Source organism: Dipodomys ordii, unplaced genomic scaffold (assembly GCF_000151885.1).
Source record: "Dipodomys ordii isolate 6190 unplaced genomic scaffold, Dord_2.0 Scaffold45, whole genome shotgun sequence".
NCBI classification, from domain to species: domain Eukaryota; kingdom Metazoa; phylum Chordata; class Mammalia; order Rodentia; family Heteromyidae; genus Dipodomys; species Dipodomys ordii.
In genome coordinates this window covers 12,849,886-12,866,657 of record NW_012267261.1, presented here as the reverse complement: position 1 = coordinate 12,866,657, position 16,772 = coordinate 12,849,886, and the positions used below count along the sequence as shown (strand labels likewise).

Genomic DNA, 16,772 nt, shown 5'->3' with positions numbered 1-16,772 from the left:
CCAGTAATCACCTGGCTGTCAATCACCTGACTGTTGAGTCAGCAAAGGGTCCCAGGCTCTGAGGTCACTTCCTTATACTCTGAGGTCATTTCCTGAATCACCCCCATCATGCCTCTCTCAGACAGTGAGAGGTTCCTCAGATATCACTTCTGCATCCACTCGTCCTACCTCCTGCCTTTCCCCATATAATTCAGCTCAACATATCTCCCTCTTTTTTTTTTCTCTTCTTCCTTCCCCTCTTTCTCCACATGCCTCCATGTTTTGCAGGTCCCCAGTTTGTTCTCCTCTTATAAACTCTTTTTCTGCCTGAACCATATGGTGGTTTCCTTTCTGGTTAACCTTATAATCACTAACACTTCTTTTTTTTTTACTTTAGGATAGGGCTCACTGTGTAGCACAGTCTGGTCTAGAACTCAACATCCTCAGATGTCAGCTTTCTGAGTGCTGGGACTTCATGTATACCACTATGCTGGTCCTTCTTATTTATCTCCTCATCTCAAAATCTCATCTTTTCTCTTCTCATTCCCCCCTTTTTTTTTTTGGTCAGTCGTGGGGCTTGAACTCTGGGCCTGGGCACTGTCCCTCAGCTCTTCAACTCAAGGTTAGCGCCCTACCAGTAGAGCCACAGCACCACTTCTGGCTTTTCTGCTTATGTGGTGCTGAGGAATTGAACCCAGGGCCTCATGCATGCAAGGCAAGCACTCTACCACTGAGCCACCTTCCCAGCCCTCTTCCCTTTTTATATTAAGGAACTTTAAGCAATTACTTGGATATCTTCAAGTGCAAAATCCATTACTAGCTATAGTCACAATAGCTCTGCAAATGTAATCATCCTAACAGAAATTTTACACCCTTTTACCAGGCTGACATCCTATTATGACATCTATGCCAATCCTATTATTGGTGTTAGTATTATGCTCACCTTTGGTCCTCAGCTCCACCCAGACCTGAGTCCCTCCCATCCCTGGAGTTCCTAACATACAGCTGACCCCTGTCTCTCTCTGCCCAGACCCACCTGAACTTCCATCTACCTCACTTCCAACCCTACTACCTGGATGGTGATGGAGGCCATGTGCTCCCTCTTGGGGGAAATGGCTCCTCTAATAAACTTTATAATTATCTTTCTCCTGTGCCTGCCTGCCTCTGTGTAGTCCCCTGGGATGGATGTGTGGGATCCTTCAATTGGCAATCCCATTCTTTGCTTTTATGCAGACAACCATTTTATTTTATTTTATTTTTGCTAGTCCTGGGGTTTGAATTCAGGGCCTGGCCACTGTCCCTGAACTTCTTTTTTTAATTTTTTTTTTTTTTGGGTCCGGTCATGGGGCCTGAACTCTGGGCCTGGGCGCTGTCCCTCAGCTCTTCAGCTCAAGGCTAGTGCTCTACCACTTGAGCCACAGCGCCACTTCCGGCTTTTTTTCTTTTTGCTTATGTGGTGCTGAGGAATCGAACCCAGGGCCTCAGGCATGCAAGGCAAGTGCTCTACCACTGAGCCATCTTCCCAGCCCCTGTCCCTGAACTTCTTTTGCTCAAGGCTAGCACTCTACCACTTGAGCCACAGCACCACTTTTGGCTTTTTCTGTTTATGTGGTACTGAGGAATAGAACCCAGGGCTTCATGTTGTGCTAGGCAAGTACTTTACTACTATGCACACATTCCCAGCCCTCATACAACTATTTTAGATTCCATATGTAAGGACAATATACACTTTTCTGTTTATTTCCATTAGTACAATGCCCTTTAGTTTCATCCATGTTGTTAAAACTGTTGGATCTCCTTTTTTAAAACACTAAGTAGCATTCCTTTTATCCATGTACCAAATCTTTATACATTCACTCATCAGCACTTAAGTTGGTTCCATAGATTGACTATTATGAATAATGCCGTGGTGATGTGGGAATGCAGATGGTTCTTCAATATACTGATTTCACTTCTTTAGCTATATAATGATCAATGGGTTGAAGATAGTTCTATTTTAAACGTTGTGTGTACGTGCACATGCACGCACCAGTCCTGGGGCTTGAACTCAGGGCCTGCAAGTTGTCCTTAACAGGCTTAAAAAGATGAAGTCTAAGAAGACAACTGTTGACTTACTGACCAGGCAGGCAGTCAGATTTAGTGACCTTCATAAAAATGGGTTAAAGAATGCACTGAAAATGAGTAGTGGGACAGCCATTTTGTTAAAGAAATTTGGTGGTGGGAAGAAGGAAAGGAAGCCAAAAGCTTCAGCGGGAGGCATGAGAAGGAGAAGAATTTCTTTTGGAAGCCTTCTAAGAGTCTCAAGAGGAACAGCAGTGGTTTTGCTTAGTTAATCTTTGTTTACATTGTCTGAGTTGAACTATGCAAAACCCAGAAAACTATTTCATCAACTCCAACTGATCCATTCACTGGAGACAATGTGGAAATGGTAATTTTTCTCAATAAACTCAGAGGCAAGTAATTACTTTAGCCTTTTGTCTACTTTAGTCTATAAGTAATTACTTTAGTCTATTGTCCTTTGGTACCTGGGCATTCTCTATTAACAGCGAAAGATATCACTAGCCTTCCTCTTTTAATAGATGTTAAATAATCCCTTTATGGTTTTGGATTGTCATCAAAAGTGCTTCTTAAAGCTTCTGGTTTTTTCCTATTTTGAACCTAGCTTGACATTCTTTGTGAGCCCCATGTTCTCCTCTCAAGAGCCTTTCATATTTGTTAAAGAGAGGTCATTTTCCTTCAATGGTAATGATTATGACTGACGTGTGTGTGTGTGTGTGTGTGTGTGTGTGTGTGTGTGTGTGTACTTGGATTTTTTTTAAAAGTCTCAGTTGCTCTTTCTCTATGTGGCCAATAAAGTTTCTTAAAATAGTTTCCAATCTTCCCAGGGCATTCCAAAACTTTCCTTTTAATTTATGCCTACCTAATACTCTATTTTTTTATAATTTCCCTAGTGAACATTAAATCATGTTTTCTGAGCTTATAGATTTCATTAACATTCATTATAATTCTCATTCATGGTTATCTCAGAAAACCAAGCAATAGTTATTGACAAGCACCAAAACTAGGTCATTTTCTCTAGCTGTAGGTGATTTGAAATTTCCTGTTATAAGAATTATTCTACCAAAAGTCCTTATTCAATAGTTAACCTCTCTGCCCTTTGATCTGAAAGCCATTTTATGGCTCACATGTGGGTCAAGTCTCCCACTTTTAAATAGCTGGAATAAGTTCTAATTTTTCAAATTGCTAGCATTTCATATTAATAAAGTGAACTCTCCATTCGGTTTCTATCTGATGTGGTTCCCTGGTCTTGGTCATTTTCTTCGGGTTATATTCCTCCTTTCAGTATTTTTTGTAGTGCTGGTTTCTTGTTCATGAATTCCTTTAATTTTTCTTTATTATTAAACTTTTTAGTTTCTACATCCAATGTGAATACTCGTTTCTCTGGATATACCAGTCTGAGCTGGCAGTTGTTGGTTTTCAGGGCTTGGATGGTATTTTTCCAGGCTCTTCTTGTATTGAGGGTTTGTATGGAGAGGTCCACAGTGATTCTAATTTTCTTACCTTTGTAGTATAGCTCCTTCTTTGATTTTACAGCATTTAAAACCAGCTCTTTACAATTCAGGTCCAGTGGCTTTACTACAATGTGTCTAGAAGTGTTTCTTCTAGGATACTGTCTTCTATGTGTTCTGTATGCTTCTGTTATGTGGGTGAGGTTTTCTCTTTTGGGGAAATTTTCTGTAATAATCTTATTGAATAAGTGTTTCATCCTTCTATTCTGGTATTCCTGTCCTTCATCGATCCCATTTATATGAAGATTATATTTCTTGGCATTGTCTGCCAGTAGTGAAGATTAAAATAAGTAATACTTAGAACAAATACGAAGGTTTCAATAAGCATCTAACAAGGAGAGATATTGTTATTGCTTTCATTGTTATTGCCACTCTATTATTATGATATATTGGAAAAATTATCTGTAACAATGTGCATAAATTTTTAAAAATTGCTAGCATTTCCACATTCACATCATCAGCTTTCACATCATCAGCTTGGCTGTCTAGTTTATAACAACAGTTCTCATCACAATCACCTGGATAGTTTTCTTTCTAATGGTTGCCTGGTTCTTACTCCTAGATATTCTGATTACACTGCTCTCAGGCAACACCTGGATTTCAGGATTTTGTTTTAAAAAAAACCAACTCCTTAGGAGATTCTTTTTTTTTTTTTTTGGTCAGTCGTGGGGCCTGAACTCTGGGCCTGGGCACTGTCCCTCAGTTCTTCAGCTCAAGGCTAGTGTTCTACCACTTGAGCTACAACAACTGCTTATGTGGTGCTGAGGAATCGAACCCAGGGCCTCATGCATGCAAGGCAAGCACTCTATCACTGAGCCACCTTCCCAGCCCTCCCTAGGAGATTTTGATACAAGTTTGAGAATCACTGATTTAAACATATTCCAAAGACAAGTCTTTTTTAATTTTTTCCCCAAAAGACTGAATAGACATTTCTCCAGAGAAGACATAGAAATGGCCAGTTCAAAAAGACTCAACACCATTGGTAATCAAAGAAAGGTAAACAAAGCAAGGTACCACTGTATACATGGTGCAGCTACTTTGATAAACAGTTCTGATCTTACACAGTTACTATATGATTCCAGAATTCCTTTTTTTTTTTTTGTCAGTTGTAGGACCTGTACTCTGGGCCTGGGTACTGTCCCTCAGCTCTTCAGCTCAAGACTAGCACTCTACCACTTGAGCCACAGCACCACTTCCAGCTTTTTGTGCTTATGTGGTGCTGAGGAATCGAACCCAGGGCCTCATGCATGCAAAGCAAGCATTCTAACACTGATCCACCTTCCCAGCCCCAGAATTTTTTATAGTCAAGATAAAATATATGTTCACTCAAAATCTGTATATGGCCAGGTTCCAGTGGCTCATGCCTGTAATCCTAGCTATTCAAGGGGCTGAGATCTGAGGATCTCAGTTCAAAGCCAGTCCAAGCAGGAAAGTCCATGAGATGCTTATCTCCAATTAATCACAGAAAAAATAGGAAGTAGCACAGTGGCTCAATTGCTACCCTTGAGCAAAAGGAAGCACTTAGGCCCAGAGTTCAAGCCCTAGGAGTAGCAAAAAAAAAAAAAGAAAGAAAGAAAAAGAAAAAAATTAAAAAATCTGTATGTAAATGTTTAGAGTAGCACATTATTCATAATAAAAATCAAAATACCCTTTAATTAACAAATGGATAAGCAAAATGTATGGTTTCTATACAATGGGATATTATGTAGCCATAGTCATAAAGTCCTGCTTGATGCCACACACAGATATGTCAGTATGCTAAGATTATGCTAAGTGAAAAAATCCAGACGCAAAGAGCCTCATTTTGAATTATTTCATGTATGAAAGATGTCCAGAATAGGCAAATCCATAGGGACAGGACAAATGGGTGCCAGGATCTGGAGGGAGGGAGAAACAGCACAGTGATTCTTTTTGAGGTGTTGAAGATGTTCTGAATTAGTGATTTTCAAACCTTACAATTACTAATGATGTCTGCCCAACCCTGTAATTATACTAAAACCCACTGATAGGCAAACTTTTGAAAGGCACATTTGATGGCATGTGAATACTATTTCAAGACAAGGAGAAGCTGTATTTCTCCTTTGTCTAAGACATGCTTACTCAGGGATATTTGAGAACAACTTCCTTTGCAGATAATATTTCTTTTTTTCTTTTTGTCTATCTCCTACAAAACTAGGCCACCTCTCTCTTGTTAGGCTGAAAGCACAGGTTTTCAATGTGTCACAATGAAACATCTGGCATTAGGTACCTGTAGGATATGAGGGAAATAGTCTAGAGAAAACAAAAACTACCATGATAAGATTCCTATCCCATGAAGACACACCATTCTACTGCGGGGGGGGGGGCGGGGGGGGGGAAGATAGCAGTGAAGTGTGACAGCACTCTATGATGTCACAAACAGACCCTGAGTATGACAGAATGAAATTCAACAATACTTGAAAGAGAAGATACCATTCAAAGGTTCAACTATTAGAGTTAAGATGTGAAATAAAGTGCCAATCTGAAAAATCCATAGTAATTTAAGGATGATCATTATCCTCTAAGTGATGACACAAGAAATAGCATACAAATGGTTCTGCAATAGGTTTTTCAGGCTGAAATCAGTTGCTAGACTAATAGATAATGGAGCTACCCATGAAGGCTGGCATGCGGAGGACTAACCTATCTCCTCATAGACAGAGACAGGAAAACAGTCAGAATTGAGGCATCAGTGATAGCCAAAGCCAGACACTGAAACCTTGAAAGTAAGAACAGGCTGCGGTGAATTATTATTATAACTGACCCCTCAAAAAGTCAGAGGAAGCTGGGTGCCAGTGGTGCATGCCTGTAATCCTAGTTATCCAGGAGGTTGTGAACTAAGGATCCCAGTTCAAAACTAGTCCGGGCAGGAAAGGCTGTGAGACTTGTATTCCCAATCAACCTCCAAAAAGCCAGAAATGGAGGTGTGGTTCAAATGGTAGAGCTCCAGACTTATGCAGCCCCTATACTGGCAAAAAAAAAAAAAAACCCACAAGCAAACAACAACAACAAAATTGGTCAGGAAACATTCTGAGGAAGAGAAATACAGCGGGAACAAAAGAGCAACCAGTGAAGGAGTCTCACAGTCTGCCAGGCAGAAAAATCTCGGTCAGGAAGGGGAGGGGCTACACAGGCCCAGGCTGTGATTGATGTCTACACCTGCAACATTCAGCGCAGGCAACCCGAGCCACTGAAATGGAATGAACAGACTAGGAACAGGCACTGGCCACTCCCCTTTAGCTCTGCCTTGGGATAGTGCTCACCAATCATGGAGGGATTGGGGTCTGGGGAATGAAAACAGACAAAAGACCAGACTCAGGAAGCAAGGGATTTCAGGCTGATTCTCAATATCCAAAGGGCTGTGGCTGAATTGATGTCCATCCAGGCTGCTGTCAATATCACCATGGCTGATTTGCTGAGACTGTAGGAGTAACTACACAGTGGGGCCCACAAAGGAGTAGTTAAGGTCTGAAGGTTGTAGTGGGGCCTGCTATAAAAAAGTGGATTTAGCATTTAATAAACCTAGATTACTAATTCTCCAGTGCCCAGAATCAATGGATGACCTCGTGCTGGGGATGGACTATCTGTTAATTGAGAGAAGGGAGCCCACAGATGCCAAAGAAGGATCTAGAAATGAGAAAACAATTGGTTCTCTATAGTCCTGGGCTGGATGGCTGCAACGCTGGTGTGAAAATTCTCAGGATGGGAAATCATTGTTTAGATGTTAGAGAAACGCCACCCATTTCTTTTCCTTTTCTTTTTTTTTTCCCTCTCCTTGTTCTTTAAAAAAAAAAAAATCAGAGTACAGAGGTATAGAAAGAGGTATAGAAAGAAAAAAAAGCCATTTTCCCAGAAAACTATTACAAATAAGCCCCTCTAATTTGCCAGCTCTTTTGTGCTGAAACGGGTTTCCTAGCAAACAAAACAGACCAATAAATCTATCAGGGGCAGAAAGGCAGTGGGGGACAGCAGCCGCCACGCCATCCAGGAGTGACAATGATTAATTCCTACATCTGCTCAGTCAGATAGAAACAAAGGTCACTGTGCATAGATTAGCATGGTGATCAACCCCACCCCCACTCCACACACACAAATGCACACATGCGCACACGTGCACACATGCACACCCTCATCATGCATCATTGACAATGGCAAAATTCAAAATGCCTGGGGAAAAAAAAAAGCTTACTATCTGATCAAAAGCCAGCTAGCTCCTCAGAAGGGTGAGGCGGGAAGAGGTCTACTCAGGCGTGATGAATGTCAGATTACTGTCTAATCTTGTTAGCATCCAAATGGACTGGATTTTGGATGTGTGGCTACATTTATGAAGCAAAAAGAACAGGAAATTTAAGAATAAATCCTGATGGAGTAATTTGATCAAAGGAAGAAATGCTATGATGGTGAAGCTGTTGAACACATGTGAATATCTGGGGGTATTAGCTGGCTGGAGTAGCCATAAGAAAATCCTACAGACATGGTGGATTCAACGACAAAAATACATTTTCTCGCAGTTCAGGAGACTAGAAGGCCAAGATCAAGATCAGGATTGGGTCAGGGTTGATTTCTGGTGAAGGATCCCTTCCTGGCCTGTGCACAGCTGTCCTCTGGCTGTGTTCATAGGCCCCTCTCTGAGCATTCCCACAGAGACCTCTGCTTCTCTTTTATTCGAAGGACACCAGCCCCATGGAATTAGGGCCCTACCACACTTTTCTCAGTTAACCTACCCAAAGGATCTCCATACTAGGGGTGAGAGCTTAGATTTAGGAATTTGGGGCAAATAAATTCTGTGTACAGCATTCACAAAGGTAAAGAAGAGTTTGGAAGTAGATTATTTGTCCTTAAGTTCACTAGTCCACTACCTGTTCCTGACTAATATCATTAATAGATCCTTGACAGGAGCAGCAGCAGCAGCATGATGATACATGCCTGTATCTCGGTAGAGGCAGAAGGATCCAAAAATAGACGTCAGCCCAGGAAGAAGAGAGCAAGAACCTATCACAAAAATGAAATAAAACCAAAACGTCTGGAGACATAGCTCAAGTGGCAGAGCATCTGTCTTAGATTCAGCCCTCAATTAAAGGAGTAAATAATCAATCACAGGCTAGGAAAAGGCATTTTTAAATATACAAATTGTAAATATGTAGTGCCGTGAATTATCACAAGGAGAAATTCTATGTGACTATAACAAAAGTAAAACAACAATAACAACAAACATCACAAGACTCCAGGGAAGGGATGTTACACACTTTCCATGTAAAGATATGAATTTTTTTAAACAAGTTTTAAAGATTTCTTTGGGTGCTCTCACAAGGTGCAAAGGAATTATTGCCAAAGGCAAAACACAGTGTGGTGGTTTTTTTTTTTCATTTTTTTTAAAAGCAAGGTCTCATTATACACCCCAGGCTTGTCTTGAATTCTTTTTTTCTTCTTTTTTCTTCAGTGCTAAGGTTTGAACTCAGGGCAATATGCTGGCAGGCAGTCACTCTATTGCTGAGCACCACCTCTAGCTCTGACTCTGCTGGGGTTTTGGGATAAAGTTTCATGGAAGGGGTCTTACAAACTTTTCTGCCCAGAGTTGCTCTGAACCTTCAATCCTCCTAATCTTAGCTTCCCAAGAAGCTAGGATTACAAGCATGAGCCACTGCTCTTGAACTTACTTTTTCCTTCCTTCCTTCCTTCCTTCCTTCCTTCCTTCCTTCCTTCCTTCCTTTTTTCCTTCCTTCCTTCCTTCGTTCCTTCCTTCCTTTTTTCCTTCTTTCCTTCCTTCCTCCCTCCCTCCTCTCTCTTTCTCTCTCTCTCTCTCTCTCTCTTTCACCAGTCCTGGGGCTTGAACTCAGGGCCTGGGCACTGTCCTTGAGCTTCATTTTTGCTCAAGGCTAGCATTGTACCAGTTGAGCCACAGCACCACTTCCAGCTGTTTCTGTGTATGTGGTACTGAGGAATGGAACCCAGGGCTTCATGCATGCTAGGCAAGCACTCTACCACTAACATACATTCACAGCTCTCCCTCCCTTCCTTCCTCTCTCCCTCCCCTCTTCTTTCCTTCCTTCCTTCCTTCCTCCCTCCCTCCCTCTTTCCCTCCCTCTTGTCCTTGCTTCTTTCCTTCCTTTTTTCTTTCCTTCTTTCTTTTCTTTTTTGCTGGTACTAAGGCTTGAACTCAGGGGCTCTTATTCTTACTTGGCTTTTTAAAACATTTTTATTGTTATTATAAAGGTGATGTACAGGGGGTTACAGTTATGTGAGTCAGGTAAGAGTATATTTCTTTTTGGACAATGTCACCCCTTCTCTCACTTGGCTTTTCTATTCACAGCGGACACTACCACTTTCAGCTTTTTTACAGGTTAATAGGAGGTAAGAGCCTTGTGAATTTGTCTGTCTGACCTGGCTCCAAACCTCAGTTCTTAGATCTCAGCCTCCTAAGTAACTGATTACTTCTCAGTAACTAACTGATCCTCCTGCCCCAGTCTCCAAGGGGCTGGGATTACAGGAGTGTCCTACTTCACCTAGCTAGTTGCACCTATCTGTAACAACAGGAACATAAATGAGTGTGTGACCACTTCATTTAGGGCTCATATTCTTGTAGCCGTATCTGCAAATGGGACAATAGAGCCTGAGCACTGAGTTCAAACTACTTCTCTTCATTATTCCTGACCACCTCACTAACTTCTGCCAATTGGCCCATAGCCAGTACCCAAGAAATTCATCCCTGTTCCAAGTGCTGGATCTTTTCACCTTACTTTTGTGTTACATCTCTTTCCCTGCCCCATTCCTGCATGCCAGTGGTTTCGAACCTCATGATCTACCACCCGTTCTTAACTCTGATCCCCTGGACCCAATGACTGATACCACTGTTTACCATCTATGAATGAAGGGAAAAGCCTTTCAGATTCTGCTCCTAGCCAGTCTGCCTCATCCAGCCTGTGACACTGCAACACCATCTCCCAGTTGGAATAGATGGTTGGTATTTATTCTAGGATTGAAAGGCTCCCCTTCTTCCCTTTTGGTCAGTAACCATCAAACCAGAATAGTACACAGTAGTGTGAAAGTTATCCCCTGTCCCCCAAAAGATCAGTCCTGCTCTCTTTTCTCTGCAGTCACCTTGCTTTTTGCCCAATCAAACCACAAAGAGGATGGACCTGGAGCAATCAATACAAAGGGAGCATAGCTCTTATCCCTGCAGCAAGCCATTAGTTTTAGTAAAGGTATTTATTAAAACTGGAAAGCACTTTTTTTCTACTTGCCCGTGTTTTTCCACTCAGGAGATGCATCTCAGAAATCCTTAAATCACATTTTTGCACAGGATCTTGAGCACATAAGCATTCAGGTCAGTAAATATTTACTATTCACACTGATATCTACACCTCACTCAGATGATAATATGAGGCTTTCACAGAAATGGAAAGAAGAAAGAACACAGGAGCCTGCCCCTTCTCAAATGCCTGGATAGCTTGAGAACTTTTCTAATCATGAACAATTGTGTGGACCTAGAGAGTCAGAGAGCTTCTGAGAAAAAGACCACAATAGCTTGCTTGAAAGCTCCCACACACAATGTATTGGTGTTTCTGAAAGCAGAGAGGCAAACCGCAGGCTGCAGGGCACAAACATCCATTCCTTGTCACCTGCACTTCTCCACAAGGCAGAATCAACATGGCAGAACAGAGTGGGTAACAACAGGAGGACGAGAGGGGTCCAAGATGGAAACCATGTGGTTTTGTAACTGAATATCAGACATGACATGTCATTAATAAGCCAGTCAGTGAGTCCAGACCAAACTCAAGATTTCATATAAGTCTGGATATGGAAATCATTGGAGAACATTTTGGAGGCTGCTTACATAGTTGTTCATAAAATGACCTCATTATCTTTTTCTTACCTATAGATTCCATAGTTACTTCATCTCTCCCATCCCTTTTATGGGTAATTGTATCTTCTCTTTACTTCTTTCTGCTCTGTTCGGTGAGAGGTTGGTCAATGCTATTAAGCCTCATAAAGAGTTTTGGGCTTCACCAATTTTTTTCTATTGTTTCTTTGTTCGGTTTCAATTTTTTGAATTTCTGCTGATGCTTATAATTTCCTTTCTTCTCTTACTTTAGGATCAATTATCTCCTTTTGTATGGTAGAGTATGAGGTCATTGATTTGAGACCTTTTTTTCTTTCCTCATATGGAGATTTGCGCTCTAAATTTCCCCCCTACTTAAAAAAATGTAAACACATCCAACAAATCTTGATACGTTGCATTTTCATTTTTATTCAGTCCCAAACACTGGCTAATTTCCCTTTTGGGTTTTTTTCACCATGGGTTATATTAAGTTTTCTGTTTAGCTTCTGAATATTTTAGGATTTTCCAGAGATACTGCTGTTACTGGTTTCTAATTTAATTCCACTGTGTTCAGAGGACATACTTCAAATAACTTGAATTCCTTTCTTTTTTTTTTCAATTTTAGCAAGAATTTATTTTAGTATAACAGAATAAAGTAGAGAGAAATAGGGGAGAAAAAAAGGAGACACATTTCTTGCTCCCCATGTAGTAAAGAGTCAATTTTTTTTAATTCAATGAAACTTTTTCTATCAGAATATTATCTGTCTTGGTAAATGTCCCATGTGTATTTGAATAAGATGTATAGTCGGCTATTGTTGGGTGCCAATTAGGTGAAGCTGGTCAATACTCAAGTTTCCTCTATCTTGAGTGATTTTCTGTTGAAGCCTACATTTCACAATAATTATCAACAACACAGTGTCTGCATCTGAACTTAAATATTATTGCATTAGTATAATAATAATTATTTTTTGTCAATTGTGAGGCTTGAACTCCAGGCCTGGGCACTGTCCCTGAACTTTTTTGCACTCTACCACTTTGAGCTACAGCGCCACTTCTGATTTTCTGGTGGTTAAGTGGAGATAGTCTCATGGTCTTTCCTGCCAGGATTGGCTTTGAAATGCAATCCTCAGATCTCAGCCTCTTGAATAGCTAAGATGACAGGCACGAGCCACCAACACCCAGCTTACATTATTTTTATTTATTAAAATAATTTTCTTCTTTTGGCATGTACAGGTATTTTCTCTCTCCTCCTCTCTCTTCTCTTAATTCTTCCTTCTCTCTCTTCTTTCTGCTTTCTCTAATACTAGACACCACAGAACCAACATGAAATGAAGCATCTGATTATAATGCTGCTCCTTTGAAAAAATTTTATTGTTCAATAAAGTACCTTTGAAAATGGATTATTTCAGCTTTCCTGTCTGACCTTGTAAGCTACTTCACTGTAAAATGTATTTTTATTCACAGTGCCTCCTAGCAGTTTATTTTTTTATGCCAAGTCATGCTCTTACTGCAAACAAGACAGGCAGAAAAATCTTTAGTAGAATAAAAGAAATATAGCTGTTGGGCTGGGAAGGTGGCTCAGTGGTAGAGTGCTTGCCTTGCATGCATGAGGCCCTGGGTTCGATTCCTCAGCACCACATAAGCAAAAAGCTGGAAGTGGCGCTGTGGCTCAAGTGGTAGAGTGCTAGCCTTGAGCTGAAGAGCTGAGGGACAGCGCCCAGGCCCAGAGTTCAGGCCCCACAACTGGACCCCCCCCAAAAAAAGAAATATAGATGTTAATACTATCATGCTGTTCACAGGTGTTTTTTGTCTTAATGTGATTTATAGATGCTTAGTAAACCCTGTATTCTGCAAAACTGTATATAAAATTAAAAGGTTAAAAGAAAGATACAATGGACACTATGACTTAAAACATATGTTTGTACCAAGGGTATTAATAAACATAATTGTCATTCCTATTAAAATACTGGCACCAAGTAAATGTCTACTACCACTTGTTCCCAAGATCACAGCGTATTTCCATAGCCTTAAATCTCAAGATACGGTCCCCAAAATTCATCTCTGGTAGATAGCAATTGTCACTAGTTAGGTTGGACAGCAGTGGCTCATACCTGTAATCCTAGCTACTCAAGAGGCTGAGATCTGAGGAGTAGAGTTCAACCCTAGATCATGCAGGAAAGTCTGTGAGATACTTATTTCCAACTAACCAGCCAAAAGCCAGAAGTGGAGGTATAGCTCAAGTGGCAGAGTGTCAGCCTTGAGTGAGAAAGTTAACAAAGTCCTTGAGTTCAAGCCTCCTCCAGTACTGGCGTGCACACATGAATGTGTACAAGTGCGTGCGTGCACACACACATGATACTCTCTGGATATTTCTTCAACAATCAGTTAAAGTCTTTAAACATAAGACAGCTATCTCCTCTGCTTCTTCATCTGCTCCTACAGCTTCATGGAGAGGGCCAGCATGGCTCCTGAGGCTGCTCATCCTGCCACTACTTGGACTAGAAAAGGCACATCCAGAGGAGTAGTTTAAAACTTCCTGTCTGACTGGAAAAAGCTTTCCTGGGATGCTTGGAGCTAAGGGGCTGCAGCAGGAAGAGGCTTACATGTAAAACAACAACTTCCTTTTCTTATTAGTCAATCAGGAATTAGCTTGTGCTATAGAGACGTGTGGAAACGCGGTACTTGTTGCTTCTCTCACTTGATTGTACATGATTTTCCTAGTATTGTCTCAGCAGCAGCCACCATAGGGATTTGAGTATTTTTCGTGAGCACCTGTGCTGTTCCAGAGTGTGTTCTGAGTGCCAGAGACACAGTAGTGTGCCTGACACACCAGGTCGCTGTGGTCACAGACTCATATTGTGCTAGAGGATACTGACATAAACGAATAATTGAATAAATGAGGTAATGTCTCACTGTAAAGAGAATTAATCGGGACAGTGAGATGTGGCCTCTGGAGAAAGAAGGTGCATCAGAGATAGCTTTTCTAAAGAGGTCACACTGGAATCGAGATGTGGAAGAGAAAGAAGCAGTCATGGGAAGATCTGGGGAACTGTCAGGAAGGTCAGGCAGAAGAACAGTAAGCAGGCAACAGCCCAAAGGCCTTGTGATGGGGAAGAGCCAGTGTCTTTGAGGAACAGAATGAACTGTGTCCTGGGCCACCTTGAGAATGTCCTCAGGTCTAACGCCACGTGTCACAGCCGTACTGAGGTTGATGTAGTCACACCAACAAGCCACGCAGTTTGGCAGCTCCCTGTCCTCAATGCCTGAAGTGGTAAGTATACCCCCAAATGCCTGCTGGTCAAGGACAACCAGCCTACCCTCATCAGAATGCCATATCCACAGGCAATGGAGCACAGCTGCTTGCTCGCTGAGTGAGGCTTCATGAGCTTAGCCTTTGGGAGAATGGCTGAATTTTGATGGTGGGCTCCAGCCAGATGTCAGCGGAGAAGGGGGGGGGGAGGCTGGGAAAGAAAGGAATATGGGTGGTAGTACAGGAATGCATGCAAGAGATGGGCTGGAATGGATCCTCACGGAAGGGGATGATGGCAGCAAAGGCAACATTCTGCAAGTCCCTTCAGAAATGCCACCATTTTGCATCATGGCTGGAAGGCACAAGTTTAGACCTTGATGGGTCAGTAACCTCCAAGCCCACCAGAACCATGTAGCAGAATAATTCACCAGGCAATAAAGCTGCGGTTCTGTTTTGTTTTGCTTTTACAGTCCTAGGGTTTGAATTCAAGGCCTCACACTTGCTAAGCAGGTGCGCTACTGCTGAGCAATGCTTCTAGACTTTTTTGGACTGCTTACTTATGAGATACAATCTTGCAGCATATGCCTGGACTGAAATCATGCAATTTTTCACTTCCCACCATGTCTGGGATAAAAAGCCCACACCACTATTCCCAGCTACTTCTGTTAATATGGCCACTTCTGAACTTTTCTACCTGAGCTAGTTTAGAACAGCAACCTTCCCAATCTCAGCCTCCCACTTAGCAACAGTGACAGGTGTATATCATGGTGCTCAGCTATTAGCTGAAAAGGAGTCTCACATATTCGCCCAGGCTGGCCTCAAACCATGATCCTCCCAATCTCAGCTTCCGGAGTAGGTAGGATTACATGCATGAGTCACTGGAAATTAGTGACACTGCACTATTTGCAGAAACCTTAATCTATTTAAGACTGTCTAGACTATTCTGACCATAAAATCTGATGCTGGTTTGAACATTTTCTCTGCATAGTCTCTACTTTTTTTTTTGTCAGTTGTGGGACTTGAACTCAGGACTTGGGCACTGTCCCTAAGCCTCTTTGTGCTCAAGGCACTTGAGCCACAGTGCCACTTCTGGTTTTTGAGTGGTTAATTGAGATAAGAGTCTCACTGGGACTTTTCTACCCAGGCTGGTTTTGAACTGTGATCCTCAGATCTCAGACTCCTGAGTAGCCAGGATTATAGGAGTGAGCCACCGGTGCCTGGCCATAATCTCTGTTTTTAATACAAATACTGCATCTATTCTCCTTTATGGATCAAGACTCTGTCTTTCATGGGTACTCATGAAATAGCTCAATACTGAGCTGAGATTTCTCTAGAGGGATTACACTGCAAGGTGCTTGGGGGGGGGCCGTGTCACGTGGCACAAGACCACAATGGGCCCCAGGTTTTGTGAAACCAGCAAGACACCTGTGGTACCCCCATGGGACTCTTGGCTACAGGAGATGAGAATCTGGGACAGGGCTTACCGGTTTCTCCTGCAGCGAATTGTGAAGGCAAAAAAGAAGAGTATCAGAAGCAATCCACAGCTGAGGAGAGTCCACACAATAGCCAGGAGGGCAGGAGATAAGGATAGGCTTGGGTCACTGGGCTGGGAAGAGGTCTGAGGACAGAATAAGGAGAAGCTGTTAGGAATGAAGGGTCTCCTGTGGACAGCATAAAGCTGCAAGTACTTGTCCTGCATGGGGAGTTCTTCCTCCCCCTCCATTCCCACCATCACCACCACTACCACCACCATCATGACCACTACTATCACCATTACCTCCATCACCACCATCATCGCCATCACCACCCACTACGACCAGGCTGCTCACTTACAACTGTTGTCCTGCAGAGATCATGGATGGGTCTCCGATCCAGTTCCTGGCCAGGAAAACTGTCGCAAAATTCAGAGCAGTTTATTTCAGACTCCATGTCCCCACATAACCTGTTTGGTGCACATTTATTCACAGCCTTTGCTTTCCACTGGTATGGATGCAGACCTTTGACAGAAACCCAGCAGCAACCCTGATCTTTTCTTCAGAGCCCTCATTGTAGAGCTGGCTTCCGGCTCAGAAACCAGACTACACAACCAGTTCAGGCAGAAGGGAAGGGTTAGTTCATTAGGCTTCTTCATCAGAAT

General features: G+C 42.1%; 1 protein-coding gene across 2 annotated transcripts in view; it reads right to left on the bottom strand.

The window, feature by feature from the left end:
• Positions 1-16,567, bottom strand: part of Gpr156 (G protein-coupled receptor 156) — a 54,293-nt gene extending 37,726 nt beyond the window's left edge. For both annotated transcript variants that reach the window (XM_013019398.1, XM_013019399.1), the window contains exons 1-2: positions 16,469-16,567; positions 16,120-16,253 (exon numbers count right to left, since the gene is read on the bottom strand). In XM_013019398.1, coding sequence (XP_012874852.1) covers positions 16,120-16,253; positions 16,469-16,564 — 230 coding nt within the window. In that variant the 5' untranslated portion in view covers positions 16,565-16,567. The remainder of the gene's footprint in view (positions 1-16,119; positions 16,254-16,468) is intronic.
• Positions 16,568-16,772: the final 205 nt, after the last annotated feature.